Source organism: Prionailurus bengalensis, chromosome D2 (genome assembly GCF_016509475.1).
Source record: "Prionailurus bengalensis isolate Pbe53 chromosome D2, Fcat_Pben_1.1_paternal_pri, whole genome shotgun sequence".
Lineage (NCBI taxonomy): Eukaryota > Metazoa > Chordata > Mammalia > Carnivora > Felidae > Prionailurus > Prionailurus bengalensis.
Window position 1 is genome coordinate 59712313 of NC_057351.1, and position 17042 is coordinate 59729354.

A 17042-nucleotide genomic window follows, 5' to 3' on the forward strand; every position below is an offset into this window, starting at 1 on the left:
AATGTAAAACTTTGGTCTTTTATCCTGTTAAGAGGATAAAAAGACAAGCTCCAGACTTAAAGATAGAGGCAAACCACATATCTGACAAAGGATTCATTTCTAGAATATATAAAGAACTCCCCAAACTCACCAGTGAAAAAGCAAACTGTTCAATTAGAAAATCGCCAAAAGACATGAGCAGAGATTCCACCAAAGAGAACATACAGAAGGCAAATACACACACGAAAAGATGTCATTGGCTCTTATGGAAATTCAAATTAAAGCCACGAGATACCACACCTCTTAGAATAGCTAAGACAAGAAAGAGCGGCAATTCCAAATGCTGTCAAGGATGGGAAGAAACTACATCTCTCATACCCTGGAGTCGGATTATAAAATGGTAAAGATATTCACAATAGTTTGACAGGTAAAAAATTAAACACACACTTACCAAATGACCTGGCACTTGGACTCTGGGGCATTTATCCCAGAGAAATGAAAACATGTGTCCACACAAAAGATTATATGCAAATGTTCACGAGAGCTTAATTTGCAATAGTCAAAAAATTGAACATAACCCAAATGTCCTTCAGTGGGTGAATGCTGTTCAGTGGGAGAGAACTTTGGGGCGTCCACACCAGGGAATACTACTGAGCAATAAAAAGGAAGGCGCCATTGATACATAGGACGAGTGCTATGGCTCTCATGAGAACTATGCTGGGTTAACGGGGGTGGGGACCAAATCACAAAAGGTATTCCACTTATATAATACCTCCAAGCTGCCAGAAGTAAAGAGGTGGAAAACACGTAAGTGGCTGCGAGAGGTTAGAGACGAGGGAGTTTAAGAGGGCAGGGGAGGAAGATGGTGTGGCTATACGTGGGCAAGTGAGGAATCCGCCAGTTCTGTATCCTAACTGTTGTGGTAGTTACGTGAATCAACACATGGGATAAAATTGCAAAGAACCACACACACACACACACACACACACACACACACACACAGAAATGAGTGCAATCTGAATAAAGGTCTGTGGATTATACCAATGTCAATTTCCTGGTTCTGATTATAATATAATATAATATAACATAATATAATATAGAAATTACTTATAAATAATTGATATCAAATTTATATTTATTATATTATCTAACGTAACACAGGTACCCTGCTGTCCTATTTTTGGAACTTCCTATGAATCTCTAATTATTTCAAAATAAAAAGCTTAAAAAAATCCAACAGAATGGCAGACAATCTGATGGGAACGTGTCGAGCTTACCAAGGCAGAGAGTTGTGAATAAAACCTGGACGTATTTTAACTGTTCTGCGTAATTCTTTTTATGGCTCTGTAGGCCGCTTCCCAAAGTTCTTTATTTTAGAAAAATCATCTCCAAGGATAGATGGGATTTTATGTAGCCACATAATCGGGCACTCCTCAGAGAAAAAGTATCGTAAATCCAAATTGTTGTTACCCTGATTTCTAAGTGGAATTACTGACCTATTATAAATTACTTCCAACAGTCTCCTCAGGCTAACTCTCACGACGCCAGGAGAGAGCACGCACCTTGCAGGCTGCCAGTGAGTCGGGCCGCTGGGTTCTTCCCAGCCTCCCCCTGGACCACTCGGTGGCCCACTGGAGTCCGGGCTGGCCCAGCCAGCTCTCTGCTTTGCCTCCCTGGCTGCTCTAGCCGCACCCCATAGGAAGCCGTGGTGGCTCAGGAATCTCTTACCTGTTGAGGTCCCAGATTCTTAGGGGTGAGAAGTGCCCACAACAGGCCGTCCCTGTCACAAAAGAGCTGCCAAACAAAAGGAGAGTGGAGTCAGGGCTGGCTTGTCAGAGCCTGTGGCAGAAGGGGATCACAGAGGTGAGACAGGATGAGAGAAATGGCTGCGGGGCCATCGGAGAGGCCGAGGCCGAGGCCGCAGGGAGACGACCGGAAGAGCGCTGAGGGCTACGACCTCCCAGGGGCCCCCAGGTTTCAGGACGGCTGAGCTCGCCCCTCAGAAGGGTCTCGTGGTCTCTGCCCACCAGGAAAGCACTTCTCCAGACGTGCAGCCCTCAGGTCAAGACAGAGCACGCTTGCCGGGCTGCAGAAATGGTCTCCTGGGAACAGGCTGCTGGGTGCCGGAAGGGGATGCCCTGGTCAGAGGTAAGGGCGGTGGGGGGCACGACTGACAGTTTTAAGAGCTGGGGGCACCTGTAATGTGCAAGCGCAGGGTGGGTACGATGGCACCACACTGACCAGAGGGAACCATCAGAAGCGAGTTACACATGAGAAGACGAGATGGGTAACGTGCTGGGATGTGAGGGTGCGGAGAGAGTGGAGGCCCAGGCTGCTGGCGCTGCCGTGGAGTGGGACGGCGGGCAGGCAGGCAGTTTAGAGGACAAGGACACACCCCATTTCCCAGAGGATCTCTTAAACCCCTAGAAAGTTCAACACGTGCCATCTGCAGAGTTTCATTTTAGGTGGAGGCCCCAGGCTGGCGGGCAGGTTCCGCACGGTGAGCCAGGCCGGCCGGAGCACCGGGACTGGAACTGGGACCTGCGTGCCAGACCCCACCTTTGTGGGGGACTTGCTGGTGGGGGTGAGGGAGGGAAGCCTGCAGGAAGCCTGGCTAAAAAAACCTAACCATGAGCAAGAGAGTCAAAAATGATTGTGTCACTCGGGAGCCCTGGGGCAGGGAAGGGCAGGTCCCTACATGTCTGGAGCTGGGGGGTGGGGGGAGCAGACAGATTAATGACACCTTAGCAGTGTGGGGCAGCAGCCCATCCTCCCTGGCCCTGCCCAGCACCTGTGGCTCTCTCGTCCCAAGCGGGTCAGTGGGGGGACAGATTTCTGTAGAGAGGGCTCTGAAGAAGCCAGGGGCTTTGGCTGCGGGAGGCAGCCTGCCGGTCGCCGATGGGGGAGAGGTCGGGGCAGGCGTTGGCCGACCCACCGATTTACAATAAAAATGGCAGAGCAGGTGTCTGCTTTTTGACTCCAGGCTGATTAAAAAGCCCACACGAGCCACCCTGGGGCTTCCATGCCTCAAGCCAAGAGTTTCTTAGGGACATGCTCCATCATCCCAGCCTCCTCTCGACCCACTAGAGTGCCAGCAACCGCTCACCCGGAATGGTGTGCCAAAACAGCCACTCCATCATGCCCCAAGGGACTCCCAGCCTGGAAAGCGGCCACTGGACACTGAAGCCCCAAGCTACAAAGCCAGGAGGTGCTGTCCTCACCTCCCTCCCCTCAACATTTTTCTCTCGAGGGTAATCCATTAATAACTGGTAAAGCCAATTACCTTGGGTTGGAAACATAATAGCCACTTGGAAAGCATTCAAGCAGGCAATTGGGCTCTTCAGACTTTCGAGGAGTGCGGGCCAGGTGAGGCGCGCCAGCACGGACGCAGACATCTCTCAAGGAGGCCTCGGATGGGCCACAGGTGTGACTCAGTGAGCAAGTAAGTCGAGAGGGAGGGAGATGGGAGGAAGCATCTGGAGCACCTCCCAGAAGGCTGGGGCGGGCCTGCCAACACCTGCTCCTGGGACTCCCGTCCTCCATTCCTGCCCCCCTGTCACCAGCCGGGTCTATCTCCCACCAGGAGGACTGCCTCTCACCTTCGTACCCCACGAAGGCCTTTCATGATTGTCTGGACACGACGCCCAGAAACGTTTCTTTCCAAAAGCTGCCCCCTTCCCTTGCCCAACTATGCAGTGCAGGGAGGAGGAGGGGGAAGGAGAGAGACACCCCCCCCAGCACGCATGAGGACCTAAGAGAATAATCAAATTGAACACTCAGTACGGACCCTGTAAGCAACAGTCAAGCAGCTTTGGAGCCAGGTCCTGCTGGGCACACACACCAGGACGCACACCCCGACCATGGGGACTGCCAGGACTCAGGGTGAAGCTGGCTGCGGGCACAGCACCGCACACCTCGCACTGTTCCTCCCTATACGCGGCCACACTTGCTCCCCACCTCACCTCTCAGCTCCCGTGGACTTCAGAAAGCAGAAGGCAAGAGCCACAGACCAGCCACATTCAAGGTCAGAAGACTAAAAAGCCTGCCCGAATGCAGGACACACCTGGTGCAGGGGTGGGAGGAGATGGAACTCACTGTCCCGGGACACCCAAAGGATGCCTCACATGACACAGCAAGTTCCCAATAGAAGCGATTATTCCCACTGCACAGAAAGGGAAATGAAGTGACGGCCAAATTTCTACGAGTTTTCAGGAACTCCTTCGGCATACTCGTCCGCTTCCCGGGAGCCCCACCAGAAAAGGTGCTCCAAATGGAGGCCGGTGGGGTGGGGGATGTGCACCCCAGGAGGCCTCCCGCCCCCACGAGCTCGGCCTCCACCACGCCGTCTCGCCCACACGTAGTGCCATCCCACGCCACGCGTGCCAGCCCGCCGTCGTCCTGCACCAGATCTCCCCATGCCCTCCCTGTGCCGGGCCCTGTGCCACGCGGGCCAAAGGTTCTCCTGGAATGCTCAGAGATGCCCTCGGCGAACACGGGTACCACCCCGCCAGGGGCGCCCCCGAAGTGATGACTCAGAGTCTGACCCATTAAAAGGTCTTTGCTACAATCTCCGCTTAGAGTCTGCGGTCATTGAAAAAGCCAGCTCTCCCCAGAAAGAAAAGAAAATGCAAATGGCTTTTGCCCTCACTCCCTCTCTTTCTCGGGGGTATCCTAGGGACGGGGACGGCAAACCTGTGAATAGACAGAGGCAGAAGCTGCTGGCTCCTCAGGTGACATGACCACCCTTCCTCCAGGTCCCTACCACACTTGATCTTGTCCTTGGGACAAAGGGCATTTGGGGGGTTATTTCCCCATCTTCCCTTTGAGATCATGGACCATCTGGGGGCTCCTGTGTCCTCTGGTGCCCAGCACAGCACCTGGCCCGAAAGAGGTACTCGGTACAAGTCTGTGGCACCAGACTGCAAGGGCCTTCCAAGCTCACAGCCAACCAGGCTGGGGAAGCTAGTCATGTGGGCTATGAAGGGGTCCCTCTGCTTCTTAAAGAAATAATTCCCAAATCACTGGACTGAATGACACACGACAGTCATACATCGTTGGTTGGCAGTGGAATCCCTCATAAGCACCACAACCAGATAATAGATGAGAAGTACCAACAGTACCTACAAATTAATATCAATACACACACACACACACACACATACACACACACACACACACCCTCTTGCACAAGTACACACCCACGCTCTCAGCTTGAGGGTCTAAGAGGCATTCTGACTCTATAAACTCTGCTCTCTTTGGATGAGAAAGCCCTGATCAGAAGCTAGCCCTCTCCAATTTCTCATCTTGCCCCAGACCTTGTCCAGGTTCCCAACCTACCTTCCTGGCCCCCTGGTCTGAGCTCAAGCAAACCTGGCACCACAGAGATCATCATCAGGCCCAAGAAGCAGACATGGGAGTCCCACATCAGAGAGAGACGCCAGGAGAATTAGGGGTTCAGGTGCTCAAGTTGAGGAACAGAAAATAACAAGAAAAAGATGAGAGGAGAAAGGGAGGAAGGAAAATTATTCAGGCATGAGCAGGGTGAAAAATAGAGTCCTGCTGCCTCTACCTTCATTCAGGCCCTCTTAATTACATCAGTCATTTATTGAACACTTACTATGTGCCAGGTTCTGAGGAAGGGTTTCACAAACATCATCCCATCTAATCATTGGAACTCTGTACAGGTACCACTTTCCCTATTTTACAGATGGGAAAACTGAGGCACCCTGCTCTGGCTCCCACAGGGAGAACTAGTAGGGCTGGAATTTGAACCTACCCTTGCCCAGTACGTTCTGTCCCCAGCACCTCGTACAGTGCCTGACACACACTGAAAACTCCAACCCTTGTTGAGTGAACAAATGGACAACCGAACAAATGGCCCCACCCGGGAGAAGAAAGGAGAGTCTGAGTGGCTCTGCGGAGGCAGCACAAGTGGCGTGCTTAGCAGCTGTGCCCCGCGGCTGGCCTGGAGCCACCCAGCTGGCCCAGGCCCCAGCCGCCTCCGAGCCGGGGCTGACACACTTTGGCAAGGGAGGCCACCAGAGCTGTCACATCATTCACCAACATGCCCATCAAGTGTATTCAGTTCTCTTCAACCCGCATTGGCATTTTAATTACTGTTGGGTAAACTAATTTGTACAAATGAAGGCCGGGCTGCCTAATAGAATATGCAAGCTCTCTGACCTCTGACAGGCACTGACACGAGATACAAAGGCCGCCGAGGAAGGCTTTTTATCTGAGCCTTATTACTCTCTATTACTCCAATTAGTCAGGCTCCACTGCTCCTAATTGGAGGAAAAATTGCAATTAAATCAATTTTTGATGGGCTGCAAGTGGGCTCCCGAACCGCCCTGCTTGTGAAACACTGATATTATAGCAGCAAAGGTCACAGGCCTCATCGGCACCTGGGGGCCCCCGATTTCCCTTGGCCCCCTCCTAAAATGCCTCAAGGAAACCCCTGCCCCTCCACCGGCTTGGCCGGCAAGGGTGGAAAGGAGGGAGTCATTAGAACATGTCAGGTCTCATTGCTGCGGCCGCCATCTGCTAACCTGTGCCACTGACATCATTACGGCGGCTAAGTCCCGAAGCTTGAATGCAGTGCGAAGGTCACACAAACTCACTCGCTGAGGGGAGGCCAGGAGCAGTAGTGCAGGGACAGCATGGTGAGGGAGGGACCAGTGGGGTGGGAACAGGAGGTCAACAGAAGTCGGGAAGGGGACAGACACAGGCTGGGGTAGGTGAAAGTATAAGGCAGCCAGTTCCCAAGGTCCAGGCCACGGGGCACCCCAGGCCACCCAAGGGGAAGGGAAATATATGTGTCTGGGAAGGAAAAAAAAAAAAAAGAGGCCAAGAAATCTTGTTTTCTCTCCAGCAAACATCCCACACTGCAGTTGGGGACACGTCCTCCTGAATGCAGACCAGAAAGCTGAGGGTGACATCAGTGATGGAGCAGGAGCCCTCTGTGGGGCCTACCATCCACGGCAGCGCCTGCCCATGAAGGCTGGGGGGCGCCCCAAACTAAAGCTGTACGGTCGGGGAGGGGAAGGGAAATACAACGTTGTTCATCAAACCAAAGGATAAGGAGACCGAGGCGCCTAGCCGAAGCTTGAAGGAGTGAAGTTTAAAGCAAAGAAAAAGAAGATCCATTTCACAGAGCAACTGGCATACCGTCACCTCAAAGAAATGGTGCAGACAGAAAATATAAATTCAAAAGAACTTTAGCCAGCTTCATGGATGACTGAACCAAAATGGGTTAACAAAGAAAGGAGGCCTTCAAGGGGTCAAGACCAAAAATATGTTAAATAAATGATGGCTCATTGACTTAATGGAATATTACACAGTCATCTAAAATAATGCTCCCAAAGTACAAGCAACAGTCTTAGGATATTATTAGAAGAAAAAAAGTCAAGAACAAACAGCCTCGTACAACTATTTTTTGAAAGCCTAGAGATAGAAAAGGAAAGCGTGGAAAGAAACATACTAAGACACTGAAAGTGATTATGTCTGGGCAGTAATTAGCAATTCTTTCTTTTAAATTTGATTTTTCAGGGGTGCCTGGATGGCTCAGTTCGTTGAGCATCAGACTCTTGGTTTTGGCTCAGGTCACGATCCCAGGGTCGTGGGATCGAGCCCCCACCACGCCGGGCTCTCTGCAAAAAATTTTATTTTCCAATCTTCTTTAATAAGCAGGTGCCACTTTTTACAGGGAAAAACATTATTTATGCCTTGTAAGGGAAAACACAACATAACCAGACACTCCTGTCTACAGACCCATGGCCAAGAACAGGTGGACCCAACAGTGAGCCTCCTGCTAGAGCAGGTGTCAGCCACGGTGGCCCTGACACACCTCGGACTGAAGCTTTGGGACTGACCAGTAGCCCAAGGTTAGTCAGGAAGCCCAGATCAGAAGTGAGGGCCTCCTCTGGCCTCTTTATCCCAACTAGGTACTGGTGAACAGGGAGCAAGACCAACTCCTGACTCCCAAAGCTGGCAGAGGCCTGGAACACCCCCCCTCAGTCACACACACACACACACACACCCCAAACCTCTCTGAGCTCACGTGCATCGGGACAGGATGGTGCCAGTGGCCACCTAGAAGGTCAGGTTCTAGACAGAGCACCCAGAGGCTGGGCTCCAGTGTTCACACTCCCACTGCCACTCTAACAAACTCCAACAAAGCAAGTTTGCCGCTGCACCATGGATGAGTGCAGTCCAACAGCTGGGAAATGCCTCCCATCTTTCATATTAAATTTTATTCAAAAACTTGCCGCCAATGGTAAAAGCTCAGTCTGACCAAGGATGTATGATCCTGGCCCAGGTGACAGAAAAGGAACTCACTCCACTCAATAAGTAGATTTAGAAACGCGAACAATGGAAGGACAGAATTAACGACAGAGGAAAAATTAAGGATACCAAAAACAAGAACTCACTGTACAATCTGAGTTTAACAAGATGTGCTGGGGGCTGCAGGGAGAAGAGCTTCTATGCTCTACTTTCCATCTGCACGGCCTCTAAACACAAGAGCTGCCCCATCTGATCGTGAGAGGAAGAAACGGCAATGTGCTCCAGCGCAAAAGGAAAAGTCGGCTGGGTCAGACTTACTGAGAAACAACGACATAATACACCGCTGTGTGTCTGACAAGAGGCATTGGAAAAGAAGAGATCAAGACGGCCATTATTTGGAGACAATATAACTGTCTGAGAAAATCCAAAAGACTGAACTAAAAGTTATCACAACGGGGGTGCCTGGGCGGCTCAGTCGGTTAAGTGTCTGACTTCGGCTCAGGTCATGATCTCACAGGTCATGAGTTCGAGCCCTGCGCCAGGCTCTGTGCTGACAGCTCAAAGCCTGGATCCTGCTTCAGATTCTGTGTCTCCCTCTCTCTCTGCACCTCCCCCACTTGCACTCTCTCTCAAAAATAGACAAACATTTAAAAAAAATTTTTTTAAGTTATCACAACGAATACTGGGGTTAGCATGCCCTGTGCAATAGGGAAACGGAGTGCGGCCTTAGGGGTCCTGGTTCCACCACCTCATTAGTATGTGATCTTGGATATTATTTCACCTCTCTAAAACCCAGTTTCTTTCTCTGTAAAATAGAAACAATTAGGGGCACCTGGGTGGTTCAATTGGTTAAGCCTCCAGCTTTGACTCAGGTCATGATCTCACGGTTTGTGGGTTCGAGCCCTATGTCAGGCTCTGTGCTGACAGCTCAGAGCCTGGAGCCTGCTTTGGATTCTGTGTCTCCCTCTCTCTCTGCCCCTTTCCCACTCACACTCTGTTTCCATCTCTCAAAAATAAACAAAAATGTTAAAAAAAATTTTTTAAATAGAAATGATTAAGATACCTAGGCATAGACTGGTTGTAAACATTACAATGTTTACAGATGTTCACTATTATTACATACCAGCCATCACCAACCAAAATGTAACCAGAAATCCATTCACACAAAAGTTAGAAAACCGTAAAATAGCCAAGGATAAACCTAACAAAAAACACCACCAACGAAAGACAAGACAGGCCCATATGAAAAAACAAAAACAAAACAAAACTATCAAGGTTTACTAAAGGACATAGAATTGCTGAATAAAGTAGAAAGATCTACGGTGTTCCTGGATAGGAAGTGTCAAGATTATAAAACTGTTACTTCTCCCTTAATTAATCCATAAATTCACTATAGTCCCATCCAAACAAGATTTTTTAATCAATTGATTCTAAAACTCATCTGGAAGTGGAAATGTACAAGAAAAACCAAGAAATATTTTTACAAGAACAACAGAAGTTTGGGGGGTTTTAAAAAGATTTTATTCTTAAGTAACCTCTACACTCAACGCGGGGCTCAGACCCACAACCCTGAGACCAAGAGTCGCATGAGCCACTGACTGAGCCAGGCAGGCGGCCCAGGAAGAAAGTTGTTCTACCAGGTATCAAACGTACTCTAAAGCTGCGGTATGATGTTTGTGCTAGAACAAATAGATCAATGGATTAGAATAAAGAATCCAAAGCCATACCTATATATTCGTAAGGAATTAGAAAATCCTAAACGTGACTTTTAAAGGCAGCAGATTAAGTGTGAACCAGTCATTAAAGGGTAGAGACACCACAGGATACACGTTTGGAAACAACACTAAACTCGGGGCACCCGGCTGGTTCAGTTGGAGATGCGTCCAACTCTTGATTTCTGCTCAGGTCATAATCTCACAGTTCAGGAAATCGAGTCCCACATTGGGCTTCGTGCTGACAGCACAGAGCCTGCTTGGGGTTCTCTCTCTCCCTCTCCCTCTCTCTACCTGTCCCCTGCTCTTACACATGCTTTCTCTCTCTCAAAAATAAATAAACATTAAAAAATAACAACAACAACAACAACAAAACTAGAGCACTACCTCAGAGCAGACCTCAATTCCACTCGGATGAAGGAGATAAACATTTTTCAAAACTACATGAAAGACCATAGAAGTATCACAAGGAAAGGCAGGAAGATACTTTCACCATCTTGGAGTGGGAAAGACATTCTTCGGATGAAACCGTAAAGGTAAAGATGACAGAACTCCTCCCCAAACAACCAAACGTCCACACGACAGAAGATGCTGTAAACATCAGCTGAAAGGAATTACCAAGTATTCCTAACAATCAAAACGTTCATACCCAGAACATATAAAGAAATCTTATAAATCACCAGAACAGGTAGATTAATGAGCAAAAATCTTTAAGGAATTATTTATGGAAAAAATACACGTGGCCAAGAAAACATGACATAATGTTAAATCTCTGAGTAACCGAAGAATTACAAGTTAGACCAACGACGAATGTTGCTACATACACTTAGAGAGCACTTCCTGCCATTCACTGAGGACCGGGTACTGTTCCAAACACATTATATGTATATATTTGTTCATTTAACCCTGAAAACATTCCTATGTATTTGATGATAGTTTTCCAGATAAAATAATAGTAATTAAAATTTTAAAGCATCACCATCTTTCTACACATCGAAATATGTATTTCTGTGCTTGATGTTTGCTTCAGAAAACTAAAGAAGGGAGAGTGTGGGGAGTACTGAAGAAGCAGGAGTGGCCAAGAGTTGGAAATTATTGTACCTCTGTATATTTTGAAATTTTCCAGAAGAAAAAGTGTCTTTTTGAAAAAGTTTTTTTCACAGTTACTATGAGGTAAGAACTACCAGTACCATCCCCTTTCACAGGTGAGAAAATTAAAGAACAGAGGGGATCCATGATGCACCAAGGTCACACTACTAGCAGGTGGGGGGCTCATAACATGACCCCAGCCAGGTGGGCCCGAGTCCAGCTCATACTATAGTCACTCTTCTATAACCACTCCCCAAATGAGGTAATTTTTTACCCAACAGAGAAGCAAAATTTTTCTTTAAAAGCAACAACAAAAACCTCTTCTTATCTACTACAGACAAGTCTAAGAGGAAATAGGTACTTGTACCCATCGTTCATGGGTATCTATATACCCACACTGTCCTAACTGGAGGGCAATTTGACGGCATCTAAGAACTTTTAAATGCACTTACCCCTCAATCCAGCAAGTCTTTCTGAAGATCTTTCCTAGAAAAACCCCTAACCATGTGCACAAACAGGCAAGTACACAGGTGTCGTCTCAGGCATTGTTTATAATAACAAACCACGAGGAACCATCCAAGCGGCCATCAATAGCAGGATGTGCTATGGGGCACGCATATTAGTGTGAACCAGAATGCGGCCGTGGGAACGTGCTAAAGTTGTGTGTTCTCCCAGCAAAGGCCCGGTGAACCACATGGACAGAGGAAGAATTCAAGTTGTAGAACAAATGCATGATGAGCCCAAAACAAAGTAAAACTCAATGTGCGTGTGCGTGTGTCCATACACACATACATACATACACCATTAAATTATATGATCTATTTGCTTCAAATAAAAGATGTGGAGTGACACATACCAGACTTCTTATAAAAAGGAGTGGGGGGGGGGGGGGAATGGGCTGCTGGAAACCGAAGGGGACTTTTTATTTTATGTTTTATGTATTTTAGTGTTTGAACTTTTTACAACCGGAACATATTTCTCTATTACTTATGTAAAAACAAAACAAAAGAGAAAATGAGGAATTAAAAGGAAGATGGTAGTAAGAATATTCATTTTCAAGTTGCCTGGAAGATGGGAGGTCTATCGGTGGCACACTGAATTCTGAGGAACTCCGCATTTGCCACAAACTGCAGTCAGTGTCTCTTGGCCCCATCCCGGACCTGGCTGGCACCCTCTGACCCAGACTTTTCACCTGGAGGCCTTCTGAGCAGTTAAGTCCTGGGAACAGTTTGCCTATGAGAATTTCATGATTTCACCCCTGCTCTTATAGAACCTTTCCTCTAAACTCCTGCATCCTGACCACTCTCTCTATAAAGAAGTCAGTGACAAGCTTCTGCACTCCACTGGGGGCCCATCAGAGGCCAAGGCCATGGCTGACCCCCCAGCAGTGCCCTGCATGGGGTGGGTACTCAAATAACTGTTGCTGCTATGACCAGCTAAGCCTAAAGCACACAATAGATGTCCAATTTCAAAACATATCACTTTTTCCTTTTAGGCGGCCCATTTTGGCATCGAGGTAGTGGTTAGGCCCAAGGCCTGGGCTACTAGGCTGCTAATGCCTTCTTCTGGACATGGGTGGCCCACATGGTCTGGTGATCATGGGGGAGACTGAGGCCAGACCAGATCTGGTGCTTGTTCGGGTTTGCTGAGGAACGTGAGTGGCTGGCATTTGAAGAGGGGCATGAGGTGGGAGGACGATGAGAACCATTAGGATGAACAGGGGCTCCACAGACAGGAGAGCAGAGCTTGCCCAGAGACTGCACAGATACGCCGGACATAAACTCAACATGTTTATTTTAAAATCTGATTCTTTCTAAACATACCCACATTAACAAGCCATAGAAGGCCCTTGAAACTCAGAGCTGATCCAGATATTGGCAGGCGCATTAAGTGTTTATAACACCAACAGAGAAGAAGAGAAGGTCGGGTCAAAGAGAAACCTATGTGACCTATGATCCTAAGACCTTCTATCCCCAACCCACTGTCATATTTAGGCCCAGCAATGGAGTCCCTAAGAAATTGACGTGGATCTTATTTTTATTCTCAATGTTCCACAAGCACGAATGAGAGGCAGTCTTTTTCATGTGACAAACATCAAAGCACAATTAAGACCTTCTCAGGTTCTTTCTGATAAAACAAAGGTCAGGGAAGCCCATACACACAACCCACCACAGGACCGTGTGGCCTTTCCTCATCCAGTGGCCTCATAACTCTAGCAAGGCTTAAAGAGAGGCCCTAATGACCCACCAATGAAAGAGTCCCACAGTGACATCCAGCAAACTAAAACCAGAGAGGCAGAGGGTGTTAATGTCGACCTGTGGATTCACTGCCACCAACCACATCCCTGGACCTCTTGCCTTTCATCAAAACAAGACAGGAGTGGGGCACTTGGGTGGCTCAGTCAGCTGAGTGTCTGACTTCGGCTCAGGTCATGATCTTGCAGTTCATGGGTTCAAGCCCTGCATCGGGCTCTGTGCTGAGCTCAGAGCCTGCTTTGGATCCTCCGTTCCCTCTCTCTCTGCCCCTCCCCCACTCAAATAAATAAATAAATAAATAAATAAATAAATAAATAAATACAAGATAGGAGAAGGAGAGGTGAAACTCTAAACTCCTCAACCTTGTCTGATTGCTGTGGCACATTCCGCCATTACCCTGAAGGCTACCGGGCAGGGGTGGGTGGAGTTGAGGAGAAGGAAGGGGGTGTCATGCAGATCGACAGGTCAGTAGGGCCTGCTATGCATCATAAATTATGCACAGCAAGGCTTCAGAAGTAGGACTCATGACAAGAGGAAAGGAGAGGACGAGGTGTCTGTGTGCACAGCAGGCAGAGACTCTCCCTCAAGAAAGAAGGGCTCCCTTACAGAGGAGGGCCAGGAACAGACCTTGGTGTGCAAAGCCAACCAGTGACTCGTGTCCATTCCTTCCCCGTGACAGGAGACAAGGGCCCCAGAGTCCTCTCTTTTGCCATACAGACTGAGGCTTACATTATGGGGGGAAGTGGAATAATCAGAGCGAGAGACAGTAGAAAAGTAAGGGTACCAAGGTCCCTTCCTGCAAGACTTCCACTACAGGCCTTTCCAGGAAAGTGAAGTTCCAAGGAACCTCCCTGTTCCCAGATTAGCTAGCAGCACCAGGCATGTTGACCTGAACTTTGCTCCTCCCCAAGATTCCCTGCCCTCTTGACAATGGCACTAAGGAGAGAAGAGGCAGGAGTCTGTCTTCCATTCTATTCCGTGAGGTAAACTGTACTCCTTGAGGGTCATTCGGGCCTCCTGCTAGTTGTTTCTGTCTGGAGGAGGCTTGGCCAGGTCAGGCCTGTGCCATCCCAGGACCTGGCTCTAGACTCTCTCTGTCCCACTGGCTGAGCCGCTCACTGTTCATGTGTCCAACCTCATGTGTCTGTAGCCGGGTCCTTCCTCCTGTGCAGGTCACTTTAGGAAAGTGGTTTTTGTAAGGACACCATTAACAGCTAGAAAGGAGGAATCGCTCATCAGAAGACCAGTAATAATGTGAGGAAGAGGAGGTAAGAGGCTCCAGTTTGACAGTTCTCTCCATATTCTGACTTTAAGAGCCGGTAGCCAAGGCTGTGAGCTCAGTCACTACCCACATACTGATGCCATTCACACAGACACTTCGGGGCTGGATGTCACAGCATAGTTTGGCCTTTATGAAAATAGTAGACACCTATTGTTTGTCAGCCCTACAACCTCCTTCCACACGTATGATTCCTGAGCGACTTCCCATGTTCTTACACACTCTCCCTCCTCAGCCACCCTTAACGGATCAAGGGGCGGGCAACTAACCCAAGCTGGGCCAAGGAGTCTCTGAGCTGGGATTTTTGGAAGCCAGTCACTCACCATGAACTTAAACTAGGAGTCGTTAAATTCAGGGGCTCTTGGCAGCCTCCAGAATAAGCTGGTAAGCTAGGGAGAAGAAAGCAGTGGAAGTCCGGGAAGAAACAAAGCCAAGCACCCCAAAAGGATAAAGTTCTGGCAGCGCTGTGGCCCCTGGGTCTAGCTACTCCTGAGCCCCCTGTATCTGTGTTCCCCTGGGGCTTGGCTGTTCAGCCTTACCCTTGGATTTCATGAACCAAACATTCCCAGTTTTATTCAAGTTAGTGTGGATTTGATTTCTTTTGCTTACAACCAATCGGTCCTGACCCCACCATAGCCTCTGTTCCGTAGCTGCCAGCTTCTTCCCCATTTGAATGCTCTTCACTGACAGATGCGCAACAGGCTTTGCCAGGCACCTACTGGACACCTTGAGGCCCGGCTGAGGACACCTCAGCCGCGAAATCAAGAGCTGGTGTGTCTACGAGGAGAGCAGATGGAACAGGGCAGCACAGGCTGGCCAGCAACTTCAACAGGGGCTGAAGCGCTCTCTTCCCCCAAGGTCCGAGGAGAGGGCCAGGGAAAAAAATCTACTCTCCCCCTCCCAGCAACGGGGAGGGAGGCAGGCCGGACAAGAGCACATAATAAGGGTGCCTGGCTGGCTCAGTCAAATGGAGCCTGCTGCTCTTGACCTCCGGGTCATGAGTTCAAACCCCATGTTGTACGTAGAACTTACTAAAAACCAAACAAAAAAACAAAACAGATAATAAGGGTGTGCTTGAGGGACTGGATTATCCAAGGAGAGCACAAGTTCGGCCAGAAGACACCTCTGACGGGACAGCGCCTGGGACCCCTGGAGTGCCAGCTCCCTCGGGTCGGCCATTTAGAGATGTGATCCCAGCACCCATCTGACCTGAATTAAAGAAGCACCCAGAACAATTGGTAAGATGGAGACAAGGACGTGGAAGTTAATTCTACTATTTTCTCTTTGTGTTTGAGAGTTTTCAGAATTAAACATTTGAAAATACACACACACACGTAAAACTTTATAACCCCAAGCAACCCCTTTGCTGCAGCTCCTTTTATCATTCCCCCCCCACCCCGACTCAAAACTAACGGCCCCCAAACCGAGTGGAAAAAACTCCAGCCGGATGAGCAAACTCAAATATCCCACTGCTGGACCCCTTTGAGTGACACACAAAACAGTGGAGGAACCAAGCGGGAAATGCACACGTAGCGGGCAAAAGTTTCTTTTTCTTCAAAAGCTAAGACCAGAAATAAAACAATGGCATGCATACCTCAAAAAGTCCCCAAAAACCTCACACTCTCTTTAATGAACCTGGACCTAGCTCAGAAAGCCATGTAAAGTCATAAATCGGAAACTAGGTATGAAGAAACCAAGGCCCAATCACGGAAAACCACATTCTGGACCGTAAAATAATAAACGAGATCATCAGTTATGTAAAAACTCTACAAACACATCACTATAGATTATGTAAATAGACACCTGTGTGTGGGCTTGTACATACCTATCCATACATACAAAAAATCTGAAGCGAAACAGGACGTGTATTTGAGCTTCATGTTCCTCTGAAGATGCATCTCCTTACAGGCAGCCACCATGTGGAGCCCATCACAGTGAGCAGCCCCCCATTCCTTCTGCTCTCCGAGCTCTTCCACACCCTCCCCAAGACCCCCAAAATCTAACCAGCCCTTGTTCTCCATAAAACCTCACCTCCACGCTCCTGCTCAGGACTTTGTCAACAGCCCTCACCTCCCCACTGCCAGCCTGTAGGCACCAAATTCTACCTCCTAAGGCCCCTTGGTAGGCAAATAACTTGGCATATTTGTTTTCTGGGAAAAGTCAACCCCACGATGTTTAATTTCACCTCTTTGGAACATTGGAATCATGTTCCAATAATAATAATCATGAGCCACAGGGAAGCGCCGAAGCCAGGGCAGTACCTGACTCCATGCCATGCCCACCATCAGCGCCACCAGGCCCTCCTTGAAGTACCAAGATGTGGGGCAGGGCAGCGTGTGGTACCTATGCTACCTGTGATCTGTGGCCACACACGTGTATCCGCACCTGTAAATCACCAAATTATCAACTTCAAAAGTCTACCGCCCTCCCCACCATCTTCCCCAG

At 48.7% G+C, this 17042-nt stretch overlaps 1 protein-coding gene across 6 annotated transcripts in view; it reads right to left on the bottom strand.

Moving 5' to 3' along the window:
• The window catches only part of FBXW4 (F-box and WD repeat domain containing 4), an 80676-nt gene that overhangs the window by 10955 nt on the left and 52679 nt on the right, over positions 1-17042 (bottom strand). For 2 of the 6 annotated variants that reach the window (XM_043597310.1, XM_043597315.1), the window contains exon 6: positions 1708-1773. The exons of 2 other annotated variants lie outside the window; for them this stretch is intronic. In XM_043597310.1, coding sequence (XP_043453245.1) covers positions 1708-1773 — 66 coding nt within the window. Of the gene's footprint in view, positions 1-1707; positions 1774-17042 lie in introns of those variants that run through there. 2 more of the 6 variants (XM_043597314.1, XM_043597312.1) reach the window with 1 other exon arrangement.